The following is a 15,561-nucleotide window of genomic DNA, read 5'->3' as shown; positions in this document are numbered from 1 at the left end:
GTCACCAAACTCATGAAGCTATATTCATATCAAATTTCATTACATTTCCACACCTTTCTTCAGGTGAGCTGGCTCTCTGTCCTTGCTGCTTGACGAGGGCACCTATCATCTAGTTGCTGTGGTTGCTGTAGCTGTCAGTCAGACTTCCTGCCTTAGGGCTTTTATAATAAAAAGTGAGAGTTGCTGAGAAAATACCAACTAACTTTCAGCCAAGCCAACAAATCCACCTCTAATCACCTCACACCGGTGTTGGCCAGACTGATGGGCTTGTAGAAAGATTTTAATAGCCTTGCCACTTCTCATCCAAACTCCGTTATGTCCTGAATTACCAGCTGCTCAGTTTATTTCTGGTTGAGAGGTTTTCAGAATTAAACTTTTTGAGATGTTTCATTGTGCCCTGAATTCTGATGCTCTGCAGCTGGTGTCAATTGTTCTCATTCTGGCAATGAAGTGTTAATGTGCAAGAGATGACAACCGGTGATGACTCTCTCATTCCTCTAGGGAAGAGGAGGAGGAGGAAAAAGAGGAGAGTGTCATAAAAGGTTTTGCCTCAAGCTATATTTCCTACATTGTTTCTGTGTGCCTGACTTTCCCACCTTTTGGTTTGTGGTTTTGTGAGTCTGATTCACCTCCTCTTTCATGCAGATGCAGTAATTCTCTGCACTGTCGCCTCATTAGTAATCTTTTTTCTTTAAGTGAGACACATCTAACAATGTCTTGAAAGTTATGTGTCCCTCCCAGCTATTATTCTAATCTCAAAACCTCTGTAATGTTATCAGCTGCCAGAAGTGTTTCTGATACTTAGAATTTAAAACTTCAAAGGTCCCATATTGTAAAAAGTCAGATTTCAAGGGCTGTACCTGACTAAGAAATATGTGCGTGGAATCAGATTTGGCTGTTTATTAAGAATTCAACAATTCATTTATTTTTCATATAAAGTTTTAAAGTTTGAATGGGCTCAGCAGGACATTGAGTGTGACAGTGCTATTCACTTACTATAGTAAACAAGCTTAATGCGCAAGTGAGAGGTAGAAAATGTGCAGCTACAGTTTTTTCCAACACTATATATGAAATATCAGTGACAGTATCATAGTAAGTCAATGTGAGCTGTAAATTCACCACTTCTTAGCAGAAGAGAAAAGGTTAACTTGGAGCCTTACAGTGCAAAGCCTGTATTCCTCTGTGCGTCGTGTCTGCAGCATGGATGTATAAAGAGATCTGCAGCAGTTAGTACCAAATAGTCGCATAAAAGTTAAGAGTAATCAGGGCGCCGAGTAGGTCAGTTGGTAAAGCAGGCGCCCCATATACAGAGGCTTAGTCCTTCACCGCAGCAGCCGTGGGTTCAATTCGTGCCCCGGCCCTTTGCTGCATGTCGCCCTCTCTCTCTCTCTCTCCTCCTTTCATGCTTAAGCTGTCCTGTCAATAAAGGCAAAAAAGCCCAGGAAAATAATCTTCAAAAAAAGAGCGATCACTCCACAGCAAAATCAGGGGACAAAAACATCTCCAAAAATACACTGACTAGCATGCATAAATAAATAAACAAACAAACAAACAAACAAACAAACAAACAAACAAAAAGATGACCGCTTGACTTGACACAATCTCAGAAGGCTAAGGGGTCTCCAACTGATGATTCTAATCTTTGACTTTTAAGAGGCAGCCCTACAGATTTCAATGTCTTATTTATTATAGAGCAGGTATAGATGCTATATAAATACTATGAAAGGGCTTTTTTGGCAGGGGGGCTTAAAGAGATGTAAAACAGAGGGTGAATACAGGTAAATGAAAGCAGACAATATGGGAAAAAAATATTTGTTTTTTGAGCATTAAGGCATTTAAACATGTTCCAGTAGAAAACCCAAATAAAAGAATGAACATGAAAATGAGCATAATACAGGACCTTTAAGAGAACAGGAACATTTGAGAGACATAGAAGTACAAACTCCTCAATTATGAATTATTCCCAGGTAGTATTATAACTGTTCTGAATATACTTATGAATTCAGAGTGGAAGAACAAACAAGACCTGTATCTAGATTGTACGCTGCACTCCACCCACTGCTGTCTATTTCTGTTAAATCACCTGCAGCCTAAAGGTCATGTATGCTGCTTCCAGGAGTTTTTGCTCATTGCAGTTTTCAGTGGGAATTGAATTTCATTACAACTGTACAATATTACTGCAAGAGAGTGTAGGCGGCTCCTCATCCCCTTAATTGAGTGAAATTGCACCCGAAGTTGACCATCCCTCTGCTACCACCTCTCCTTTCTGCAGCCTCTACATCATCTCTGGTCCTGCAGGATGATTTATGGTGGTGCCCATGAAACAGTTTGTGCTGTCTGTGATGCCACAATGAGCCGGCTTTGTAGGGGTCTTATTATTCCTTATAAATAAATCACCCTCTGTGTGGTTTGCTGCCGGTGAAGCAGATCTGCTGAATAGTGCATGCAGACGAGCGCATGTGCCAAACATGCAGAGAATGGATTTAAGGCTCCAATTGTCATTTGATCTCTGGACATCAAAAACACAAACAATGACCTGAAATGGGGTTCCACAGTGGAGTACAGTCATACTTTAACACTAGGGCAACAGGTTAACAGGACAGGTTTTTTTATTCTTGTGAAAACAATTCATGAATTATTTGGCTTTGCCCCACTGAAACATATTGCTGTAAATAGTCATTGTGTTTATTCAAACTGTTTTAATATGCATGATTCATTTGCATAACATCAATTCAGCACTCAAAAGAGGAGACAATTCAGCCCAAGCAAAGCTTCTGTTGAAAGGATCATTTGCTGTTCATTTATTTATTGTGATTTATTTATTTATTTCCTAAGTGTGTGATTCATTTGTCCATCGTAAACTACTGTGTCTTCAAAGACAGCTCTGGCGTCAAAGGTTGATAATGTGTCATCACACGGTGCTGTTGCGCAGGTGCTGTAAGGCCTTTTATCTTACTCATCTTCATCTCAGCGGGTTGGCCCACCGCAGCGCTGACTCCCTGTGGAAACATTCATGTCAACAGTTATGTCTGCTAATACAAAAACATGCCATTCTTATACAATGTAGGTAGATGTATTAATCTTAGACAAAGATTTAAATACAATACAATTGCTGCCCCTCTGGCAAAAGTAATTGGCAGCCTATATTACTGTCTTTAAAAGGCTGTGGCACATTAATTTTTAAACTTCTGAAACTAGACAGCCTTAGGCAGGCATGTCCAAAGTCTGGCTTGTGGGCAAACTGTGGCTTGTGGACCAATTTTAAAAACAATAACACGAGTGGAACAAATGTGTTATATACAGACAGTATTCAAGAAAATATATGGTTACCTATGGCAGACATTTCTTCTAGGTTGCAGACAAGATCACGGAAAAGGTATTAACCAAGCCTAAACACTACAATAATCATATAAAATAGCATAATCAAACTTCTGAAATTAATTTACTGCTTTTGGTTTTGGTGTCTCACCCCAAGATTTTCAAAGGCCCCAAGTGGCCACCCCTGTGAAAAATTTCTGGGGCCATGCAAGCTGTCAGCTTTCAAATTTACAGAACAGTATGCCCTTGTCAGCAAACAAAAAAATCTTCAGATCAGTGAGTTGAAACATTGCTGACACTCTGCAATCACAGATAAGCTTACAGAGTTCATTTCTGTTTGAGACGAAGCAATATGTGGCATAAAAAGAAAAAAAAAACATCAAAGTTATTTTTTTTTTAATCTATAGAATCAAATGTGATTTATCATCATCAGTCCTTCATGCTGCGTTTAAATTATCTGATGGACGTATTATTCAGCTATTCTGCTTTGTTTCTTTCTGCAGCGAAGGATGTTTGATTGAAGTGGTTGCATTGAATTTTTGACATTTCATGTTTCTTCTCGTGTTGCTGTGTTCACTCGAGGGACTGCTCTGTGTTTGTCAGCTCTGCTCTTGTGTTTTGCTGTGGTTTGCAGTGGTTCTCACTCTCATCTTGTTTGGTAGCACAGTGTGTAAATTTGAACACTGTGAGCGAGTGTCTAAGCTCCTGTCTTGTTACTTTTCTGTTGCAAGCCCTGATGTGGGAGCAGAGGATGATGACATGAAGACTTGCCTCTTGGGGTAAATCCCAGTTCCTACATCACCTGTGTGTTTGTCCCAGATAGGAGTTAGAATCTAGGAGCTCATCTTCTCATTAAAAAGGGTTTTATTTATAACGTTACATAAAAGATAAAAATGTCTTTGGAATTCGTTAGACGTCATCAGGGATGCTGAGAAAAAAGGAACATTTTGTCTCTGAAAGCTTTCAAAATACTCTGAATGCAGCTCAGTTGATGCAATAACAGAGTAAAAAATGCAAGAGGGATTTTTGGAGACAGTGTTTAAATTTTAAACAAGTGTAAAACGTTTTTGTATTCTTTCCTTCCTCTTAATTTTTCTCCACCCTCCTCTTCTTTTTTACTTGCTTCTTCAGTATGCATTATATAGATGATGTATCATCCACATAAACACATCGTAAAATTGTGGAGACCTATTTATTTCATAGATAAATGCACACACAATATCAAAATCAGCCCAAATCCATTTTTTGAATGTTTTGTTTGTTGAATGTTGGCCATGAAGGCTCTAAGAACTTTTTTTGAGGGCATTAAACTTGCATTAGCTTCAAACTTTATGACACTAATGAGGGTAAAGTTATGAGCAAACTTTTGCAAGATCACAGGCAAAGAATATCAATTACTGTGTCAATTAACTTTAATGTGGGCAAATGAAACAGCTACACAGCAGCATTTATCACAGGGATAATAATGTTAATGTTCCACTTTATCGGTTGTCATGTAAAAGTAAAGGTCTCACTGCAGTCATAAAGTTGGAAAAACATTAATTGATGCGCTGAGCAGCAAGGGAAGAAATCCGGCAAGGACAGCAAGTATTAAGAAAGCGAGAGGACTGCAGTGCACTCGATAAGGTTTCAGGACAGGGGGTTCTGGTTTAGTGAGAGTTTTCATTCCCGAACTTTTTATCAGGTAGAGACAATCTTTTTCTGGCTCCAGTCCAGCGGATTCTGGCAGCACCTGAATATGTGCATCCAACCTATGTGTGTCAGAGAAGGAGCAGGTGTGTGTAGGATATCTCGCTGAGCTCCATTCAGCAGAGCCCCCAGAGCAGAACGTACAGACAGTATATGTCAATGAATTATTGATCCCCTGCAGTTTAATTTTTATCTTCTCCACTTATGCACACATGCAAAAGGACAGAAAGCAAGCAAGTGAAGAAAGCATCTTCACTGCCTGACACTGCATACTGTGTCACATATATGTGTTTATAAATAAAACACAGGCAGCATTTCCAAACACATTCAACAGTTTGACAACAATGAGCATTTAATTCCAACTAACTCTTCTGTCCTCACTCTGTATGCAGGTGCACAGCTATGCAGTGAGCTAAAAACAGCTCCAATAAAACCTAAAGACAGGAGTTTGCCATTGAGGTTTTTAGTGAAAACAGTTGTTTAACAGCTAAACTAGCTTATACCATTAACACAAGTTAATCCAAAGTTAATTTGAAAGAAACAAGAAGACTGGATTCATAAATATTAACACTAATTGTCAAATTAGCTACACCGTCCCTTATTAACAATAAAGGAAGAATCACCAGTGAAAGATTAGCATAAATTCCCCGGAGGAAGCTCAACACATAAATTGATAAATATATATAATTATGTTTATGCTGCTTTTTACTTTTGTACAGTGTCTTTGGGTTCCTTTAAAAGCGTTTTATAAATAAAATGTATTATTATTATTATTACTGTAATGAGTAGATTTGCTAGTACTAAACCAACCTCAGACAATATATCTTTAATTAGATTTATACCTTAAGCAACAGTCACACAAAAAAGTTATAAGAAATAAATATTTACTTGGTTACAGCAGTGACAAAAAGTAAGGATGTACTCATGTCTGCTAAACAGCAGGCGTTGTTACTAAGCAACAGAATGTTCAACTGTAACCAACTGACAGTGGCAAAAGTGCATATCCACCACTTCTTTTTACACGCAGTCATGTCCATGTTTGACCATCTGCTTGCAGCAAGTTCAAAGCCAGGTCTCCAGAGTTAACTGCAATGTATACCCCCGCCCTCTGCTTCCTACCCCACTGCTTGACTTGCACATTAAAAATGAGTTCATAACTGTGAGCAAAATGTTTCATGCTCAGCTTGAAACTCCTGTTTTATGGAGGAGATGAAAATCAAGCTGCCAAGTACAGGAGAATAACCTGGGGAGCAATTCTGCTTCAGTCAGATGATTTATCTTTGCTGTAATTTACACAAGCACTGAGGCAATTAGTTCATGCTTTCATGTAGTATTGATTATTGCACATTCGTCCCCAGACATACTCGGAAGTGCAGTTCATTTTCATCTTTAAGCACACACGTGCATATCCTCTCTGCTTTTAAAATATGCAGCAGCTGGCTTTGCATACAATACTGAGCTTCTTATCTCCATATCTGCAGTACAAAGCTTGAACAAGCTTCATGTCTCATTCAGGGTGTTTGTTTATGAGGTTGATGTGCAGTGTTTAGATGAATGAATGAATGAAGATGTTACAGTTTACATGATAGTCACTGATGCATTCATGGTCTTTATTTCAAAACAAAGGAAAAGAAGTAAGAAGTAAAGAGAGAAAATAATAGTTGTCCTCTCTAATTTTGAGCCACTCAACAAGTTGTATTTTTTCTGTATTTTCTTTTAAAGTTAGACTTTTTGTGAGTTTTACCTGCAAACTTCTAAAGTAAAGTGCGGATTTGCATATTTCCATTAGTCTAATAGGAAGCTCCACTTGGGAACTTTCTTTGCTTTCTTACTGACATCTGTGAAGGTTAGGTTTTGTCATTAAATCTGTGTAGAGGGACTGCTTGTTAGGAAAAGTGGAAAATATGGCCTCCTGGAAAAAACATTTGTCTCTGATGTTTGTCCTTGTTTTTACTTTTAACTCGGCTCAGCAAAGGAAAGGAAAAGAGCATAAAGGGAGTGAAAGACAAGTAAGTAAAATCTTTGATAGCTCAGCTAGAATTTATGAGTCTCCTCTCTTTTCACTGTTCTTGTGCAAAAGATGCTCTACTTTGGGGCCAGTCATACTGAGACACGTATTATAAAAGTATCTCCAGCAAAACCATTGTTTCTGTATGACATACCGTGCCTGCTGGGCGCTCCTCTATTGCTGCTGCGCCACGTGTTTTTCTTGCAGTTTGTGGATGCGCATAAAAGTTAAAATATTTTCAACTTTTCCACTTAAGCTGTGAAGTTGCAGCGCTCGTCAGTGTAGCTTTTGGCCACACGCAATCAGCCCTGCTCCACAGATGCTCCCAGTTCTTTTTTCAGATGCGGTTCAAAGGTGCTTTTGGAGCGGTTGCGCTTGGCGTGAAGCATCTTGGTGTGATCATCCCTTTATTGTTGACAGAGCTTTAGCAGATCACTATCTTTAACTGCTATAACTTTATGGCCTTCTTCCTACAACATATTAGGTCGGAAAAGTTTGGTGTACAAAATGACTGACTTTAGCACAGGAGACTCCCTACACATGCAGCCCAAGTCAATATTGGTTTCCTTTAAACTAAAAAATGTACTTTAAGATCAGAAAACATCAATTAATCGTGAATTATTCCTCTAAAGATCATGTCGGTCGGTTTGGAAGAGACTGACAAACAGAATATTGTGGCTGATGATGTGAATTTCAGTTTACAAGTACAAATCAGAGCTTATAATAGTCTCTATTAAAAGAGAAAAGGGGTGTTTTCTGGTCAAGACAGAGCTGCAGAATTGGCTTTACATCTTGTGTGGTTCAGCCTTATGACAGGTCTTTGCTTGAATTCCCTAAATTAACTCAGATGTGGTGGAAAAAGAATTGTTGGAAAAATGTGAAAAGACTGAATATAAAGTACTGAATTGTGGTTTCAGACCATTTTTTGTGTCAAGGATTTTTTTGGCGTGCCTGACATCATTGCTGGATGACACTCTGGAGCCATCCTTATCATAAACCCTCCCCTACCCTAAATAAACACTAGAGCATCAGTGGTTTGCCTTTTTGCTCAAGCTATTTATTAGCTATTAATACTATACTAATATATTAAACTAATACATTAATACTTTACTAATATATTTATACTCACACCTGACCTGTGTGTCTGGGAGAAAGAGGGAGGAAGAGGCAGACAGAAAAAGGAGGAGAGAAGGTGGATGGTGGACTATTGCACGCAATGTTTCTGAAAGTTATTAATAACTTACTCTGAATGCTGTTCTGTCACACTGCTTCAGCATATTGCTCAGATATGTCACCGCTGTCCAGCGGACATGCCTTTAGCATTGCAGAGCCCATGATTATGAAACCTAATTTTAAATCCTCGATGATTTTTTTTTAATCATTCAAATTTGACTGTGTGGTTAATGACACATTTCTCCGTAATATAACAAGCACGTTTAGTGAGCACTTTTTGTTTTGCTTTGCCTGGATTTTAGGCATGAACCTTAGAATTAACAGCCCGTTTTAGGGCCTTGAAAAAAAGTGTAATGCTGTATTTATGTTAGGTAAGGTTAGTCTTAGGGATGTTGCTGTGATGTTACGTTTACGGTAACCCACCAAGAAATATTCAGAAATATTCAAGTACTGTTGTACAAAATCAAGTGTTTGTGTGGCTGCTGCAGAATAAAGCACCATCGCCACCGTGAACAATAGCTTTTACAATAACTATAAATATATTGATTTAACTCAACTGAATGGCGGAGTCCACACCACAGCTATAATGACAATGACAGTGGAAATGATATTGTTCCAATCATTTTTAGGGCAATTCGCTGAATGATAGAAACACAATCAAACGCAATCAAAATGCAATGGCATTTACAGGGCGACACAGCTGGAGTGTGTAGCGCCTGCTTAGCGCTACTGTTAACAGGACATTATGTTCATCAGCATCAATGTTCACATCAATACTGTTATAGTTGTTAGTGTGGACGGCCCTTAAGATATTAACATTTACCCTTTGGTTTTAACGATGCGTTTTTTTTCCCAGTTGGTCTGATTTAAAGGTCACTTTGTCAATTTTACTCCCTATATTTGCATATTCCCAAACACTTAGTGCCACCAAGATGTGAAATTTTGTTGTTAGTTGACCAAACATCCTCCGTGTTGCTCCTCTCAGTGTTAAAGTACAGTATTACATAATAATTATGTCAGTTTGTCATGAACTTAAGAGGCTCTCGGGCCACACAGCAACAATCTTCTTTGGTGATGTACAGAGCCCAACCCCCTCTTCCTCCTCCTCTCTGTACCTCCAACCATGCATCTCCACCTCTTTCTCCCTTCCTCCACTCCTCTCTCTTGCATCATCATTCATCTGATCCAACCGTTATCTTACCTGGCTGGTCTGGAGGATCTGCACCTGACAGGTGAAGAATATGGAAATATAGTTCAGAATAGAAGGAAGCTCTGGGAGGACTTTTGTTGGGGCAGAATTATGGTGATTTGACCTCTGTGTGGAGTTGAGTAGGATCAGTGATGTCTTTCATGTGGTATGTATGAAACACATTTTTTGTGTGTGCGTGTGTGTGTGTGTGTGTGTGTGTGTTGTTTTGGCAGCTTACTGTGGAATCAGATTGAATGAGACAAGGGGGGGACTGGATAACTGGGGCATCTGGTTTTGTGATTAACCAGGGCTGCAACTCACAATAATCAAGTTATCAATATATGGTTTTTCCAATTAGTTGATTTAATTGTCTTTTCTATAAAATGTCAAGGTTCAAAGTTACTTTTTAAATTGCTTTAGATTTTTTGTAGATTGTCTAGTGAATTGTCTAATTAGCATTTCAGCTACAATTAACCTTTGTTACATTTAAAGGTATTTAAAATTCCATTCACTAATCTTGTACATCAGATGAAAATGCACTGGTCAGACTGCTTTATAGACAGGCGGAGAATTGTTGGAACTCATTTTTAAGTGTGAATGGCCTTGATTTGATTAGACTCAAAGCTCTTTACCTTTATTTTTGATGTGTGATTGCTGTCTTTCTTGACTTGTATTCCCATTCACATGCCTCCAAGACTTTAAGTCACACTTGGCTGTCATCAAATGAGATGTAAAACCATCCAGTTTTCTATATTATATAACATGAGGTTGAAGGTTGCCCCTAGAATAACAGGGAAGAGACCAAAGCAGAAACTGAACTCTGATACATTCAACTCTGAATGCCTAAGGAAACAAAAGCAAAACCTTCCTATTCATTAATTTCCTGACATGTATCCATATCCGCAGAAAATTGGACGGTCACACTCATTTTTAATTATTAAGGCCCCTCATTTGTCGTTCCGCTGATGACATCACAAGCGCTTTGTTGTTGTGGTGACATGTGATCCAGATATTATCAATGTGGAGACACCGGATACTCTTGTTTTGTGATTGAGGGTCTGGAGAATTGGTGGTGGTGATGAGGGGGGGTAGGGAGGTTGAATCTCCTGGAATTAAATGTCTAGCTGAGTTACAAAGATGGCCATGATATACGTTATGGTGTTGGGTTGCATTTTGATTATGTCCATGAGTGGGCCATGGGGTTTTCTGCCCAAGACAAGTTCAGTACTTGATGTCAGTCAACTTCTCCTCTGGGTCTGAGTCTACACTCTAAGAATTAAATGGTTACAAAAGGGATTGTACTGAAGAACTCAGAACCATTTGCTTCTGAAGATCTCTCTCTCTCTTTTTTTTTTAAGAACAAAGTTTTCATTTTTTTCAAGAACCCTTTTTTCATCCAAAAAGCCTTTTCTGTTTGTAAAGATCCTCATCATTTAACATTCAAATATTTACCCATATTTTAAATGGTATTTCGTTTGTTGATGTATCTGGGATTCCCTTCATTCATTTATTTTACCTTCGTTCCGCTGTAGGCGATAGGCCATGGGCAGCTGTGGCTCAGGAGGTAGAGCGGGGCGTCCACTAATCAAAAGGTTGGCAGTTCCATCTCCAGTTCCTCCAGTCATATGTCAAAGTACCTTTTGACAAGATACTGAACTCTGAAAGTTTTTCAAAACTAAGTAGCAGGTGGCTCCTTGTACAGTTGTCTTGCCTGCCATTGTATGAATGTGTGTGAATGGGTAAATGTTACTCGTAGTGTGAAGTGCAGGTCCATTTTCCATTTACCAAAGTTAATATCTTTACCATCGTTTCATTCCCTTCAATAATTACTTGCATACCGTATTGAACAGGGACTATGTTAATTGGCTGAGGGGTTGATGTACAGTCCACATGACTCTGAGCATCCTGGTAAAGTTGAGATCCATTGCGCCATTAAAATAGTAAAAGCTGTCATGATTTTACAAAATCTCTGCCCCCTAAAAAAATTATTGTGAACCATGATTGTACTGGGTTGCGCAAGAACACATAAGCCGTTGCTCTTTAGGAGCATCATGGCTGCTGGACCTGGTTCTCTTGGCCCCAGGCTAACCCGATACACTGAAACCAGAATTATTGAATGATAAAAAGGTTCTCTGCAGAACCCCCAAGGTTTTTTCTTGTTATCACCCTAAGGAGATGAAGAGGTTCTGGATAGAACCTTCAGAAAGGTGTTCTGGATGTAACCATTACACCAGAGAAAAGTTCTCTGTAAAACTGTTCTCTGTAATAGCAGGATCTGGGTTGAGTCTTTCACAGATGGCTCTCATTTTAACCTTTTATGTTAGTTTTTTGGTAGAGCCCTTTGAAAGGGTTCCAGGTGAAACCTTTATGATAGGTTCTACGAAAGAGTAACCACAAAGGGTTCTCCTATAGAGAGTTCACTTTAATGACATAGTAAGTAAGAAAGTTCTCTCTCCTCTCCTTTGTTGTCTCTATTTCCTCCACCAGAGCAGGGAAGGGAGTTTTCTCAGCCATGAAGCTCGGCAAGATCAAGAGCTCCAGAGACGATCACAAGAGAGGCGGTAAAGACAACACACACAACAAGCCCTGTTTGACCAAAAATTAATGATTTAACTTTTCGTTAATTTGATGATTTTGTTAATTTCCAATTTGTATTCAGATTGTCTAAGTTAGCTGCAGGGAAAATACATCTTGAAGCCCATTTCTCAAGTTATTCCTCATCAACGAAGCAATGATAGAAATACTATCCTATTTTAATCAATCAGTGACCCAATGCAATGTATGAAACCTTTATTGCCTTAAGGGGAGTTTTCTTTGCACAATTGAACATTCAAAAAGTATTTCCAAAAACAAATCAACAACGGCACATAACACAAACATAAGCAACATAAAAACATCATAAAACGTCATATAGGATATAAAATTTAAGAAGTGCTTTGAGATCACAGCTTGACAAGTAGCTGAATGCTGCATGTGACATATAATGTGACATCTCTCTTAGTCCTCATCCTGGGCATGCTTTACCCTCAACTTTAAGACAAAATTGCATATTCAGACATAGAGTGTGCAGTTGATCTGCAATGATCTCATGAGCTAATTGAGTACTGATCTGTCCTTTAAGTAATATTGCACATTCCCAGTTATCCAGTATTAGGTTACTTGTAGTGAACCTGAAAAAAAAACAATATTAGGTTCCCCTTTAAATATGTAGAATATAAAAAGTACTGTAATCAGCCTATGCAAAATATCCACCAGTGTTTATAATTGTAGAATGTAAACTCCCCCCAATTCTCACAGAAAATAAAGAAGACATGACCTCAGTGTCCTCAGTAGTAGTTACTGCTGTAGTCCTACCAACAATACATATTTGGTTGGTTCTGGTGGTGTCACACCTCTGATACTTTTGCTCAGATGAGCCAGCGATCCTGGACATGGAGGAAATGGACAGGAAGTCGAGGCGGATTGCTGGGGTAATGGACCCAGACACCATCTCTCTGGCCTCTGTCACTGCTGTCACCACCAACGTCTCCAATAAGAGGTATCATTTTGTTCATCAGCTGACACATGCATGCACACGTGTTAGAGGAAAAGACTCAAATAAACACATCCTTAATGGCCTTAGTCAGTACGATGCATCTCAAACTGCTGATGCCACAGGATAATATGAAGCTGGTTGCAGAGCGTTGCCCTTTAATGGCATGTATTTCTAAGACATATTCAACCTTGGAAGTGTGAGCATTCAAACTTTAAGATGCAAACTTAGAATTGAGTTTGTAATCAAGAGTTTTCACGTTTGGAGCACAGGTTCTAGTTATTGATTGTTTTGTGTTTTTCAAGGTCAAAGCCAGATATCAAGATGGAGCCGAGCTCTGGGCGACCAGTGGATTATCAGGTGTGTGTATGTATGTATGTATGTCCAGGTATTTGCGAGCATGCATGAACACTTACACGCATTTCTACTAGGTATGGTGCGCAGAGGCATACAACCGCATGGCGGTTTCTGATATCATATATAATGTATGTGTGATATGATCAGCTGCCGGACACAATGATATGTGTGTGTGATTTTGTATAAGTGGCAGGATAGCTGGGAGGAGGATGACGCCAAAGTACAGCCTCCATGTTAATGCAAGATATGCTGTTAAAAAAAGCACTTCTTTGTGTTATTACCAAGAGCTGGATGAGAAGATTGATGCCACTCTAATATATATTTGTGTGCTATGTTAAAAAGATTAAAAAGAGATGCAGGGGACATCTTTGTTTTCTTTATGCTCATGGCTGTTTGTGTGCTGTGGCTACCACACTTAAGTCATTCAGCACAACGTCAGTGAAACAAAGTAGAAGAATAATTGTGGATACAGTGTAGCTCTCCTCCAGTGCAAGCCCATGGCCTGTTTTCATGGCCTGTTTTATTTAAGAACATGACTACATTATTTCACCAGACTGAAATCCTGATGTAATCTCTTCCTCTGTTTCTCCCTTTTTATGTTTGTCTCTCTGTTCCTCTTGATTCACCAAGACTAATTAAACCAGAGGGATATTTCTTGGATGTGGAAACTTTTCGCTCAGAACTATTTTGTCCATCCAGTTCTAAATTACTTTAGACAGGGGAGAAACACAGGGTAAAAACGTGTAATCTGGTGAAAGCCCTCACTGCCTGAATTAGAATCATTATTTGGTGAAAGATAAATTTGGGTTTTCTTTTTGCCTTTCAGTTGTCCTCGGGGTAATTACTGCGTAGTTGTATGATTTATGGTGATAGTGATGCTGCTGCTTAACTCACTTTTGGAGGAAAGTCAGCTTGTTTCAGCGCTCAGAATCTCATATCTGATGTGCTGATGTCTCCCATCAGATCAGCATCACAGTGATTGAGGCCCGGCAGCTGATAGGCCTCAACATGGACCCTGTGGTGTGTGTTGAGATTGGCGATGACAAGAAGTACACGTCTATGAAGGAGTCCACCAACTGCCCATACTACAACGAGGTGAGAGCTTTTATGCTTTAAAAGTTCACACTGCAAGAAATCAGTTATAAACTAAATATAAACTAGATAATCATATTTCCAAGGCTGAAACTATTTTTCTAACCTTTGTGGTATTCATTGTACTGTACATAAAGTGTCTATGTTAAGGAAAACTTGATCTAAATATTTGAGAGATGAACTCCGGGATGATTGGATTCTGTAAAATGATATGCCAACATTTCTTCTTTGCATTAACTAAAGACAGTTAAACGCTCGGAGCTGCATACTTTCAGTGGCATTTGTTCTTGTGTAAATTAAATAATGTATCTAATAAGAGCGTAAGCCAGATATTTGGTATGATACAGTGATTGTATCTTTTCACTGTGTTTGGAAACACTAATTTTAAAAGTAAATTGTTACATTACGACCATTAAAAAGTAACTTTTTACCTTCAACACCACCTACTGAGAAAGTAATTTAGCTTTGCACGACCATACACGAAGACTGAAAATATGCTGTATCTACATACTGTTTATCCCCGATGTCTCTCTCTGCCAGCTGAACAGTGGCTCTCACTTATAGTTTGGAGGCAGACCATTAAATTATCAAAATAAACTGACAAAAAACAAAATCATCCCGTAGCCGATTTATTCGTCTATTTGTCTTCGTCCCAAACCTAGTAACTAATAGGTGGCATCCGTGATCTGATCTGACAGCGAACTTTGCAGAGACGTGTATGCACAGCCTGCCCTAGCCTCCATGACAATAATAAAACAAGGACACATACAGCTTGTAGTTCATCATGTCTCAACATTGCATTTAATGGCAACAAAGTAAATAGGGAAATATGGTAACACTTAAGTAATAAGTAAAAAGTATTTTAAAAGTATAGCTTTTTTGAAAACCTAACTAAACAACCACCAACACTGCTCTTATATCTGTGGCATTGTTTCAGCAGGTGTCTTTCAATATGAAGACATGAGTGATTAGCTTTTTCCTGTTCAGCAATCAAACAGATTACTAGGAAAAAGCATCCCTGACATGCACAAAGATACATGCAGAGTAGAGGCTGTCAGTGCTCTTTTTGATGGTGTAATGTTGTAATAATTTACTGACATTAAAATAAATCACGTATCACTTTTAACTAGAGAGTTGTTAGCAGCTCTGAGTGCTCATAAGCAGCGGAGAATCTCTCTCAGTAGGACGTGCTGGTGGTGGTGA

General features: G+C 38.9%; 1 protein-coding gene across 10 annotated transcripts in view; it reads left to right on the top strand.

Moving 5' to 3' along the window:
• Positions 1–15,561, top strand: part of otofa (otoferlin a) — a 136,297-nt gene that overhangs the window by 51,971 nt on the left and 68,765 nt on the right. For all 10 annotated transcript variants that reach the window (XM_088089230.1, XM_088089229.1, XM_088089224.1 and 7 more), the window contains exons 6-9: positions 11,865–11,938; positions 12,789–12,915; positions 13,215–13,269; positions 14,230–14,361. In XM_088089230.1, coding sequence (XP_087945356.1) covers positions 11,865–11,938; positions 12,789–12,915; positions 13,215–13,269; positions 14,230–14,361 — 388 coding nt within the window. The remainder of the gene's footprint in view (positions 1–11,864; positions 11,939–12,788; positions 12,916–13,214; positions 13,270–14,229; positions 14,362–15,561) is intronic.

This window comes from Plectropomus leopardus, chromosome 16 (genome assembly GCF_026936395.1).
Source record: "Plectropomus leopardus strain MGB_pleo_1.0 chromosome 16, ASM2693639v1, whole genome shotgun sequence".
In the NCBI taxonomy this organism is placed as follows: Eukaryota; Metazoa; Chordata; class Actinopteri; order Perciformes; family Serranidae; genus Plectropomus; species Plectropomus leopardus.
The sequence above is the reverse complement of the archived record's forward strand: the minus strand, read 5'-3'. Positions and strand labels throughout refer to the sequence as shown.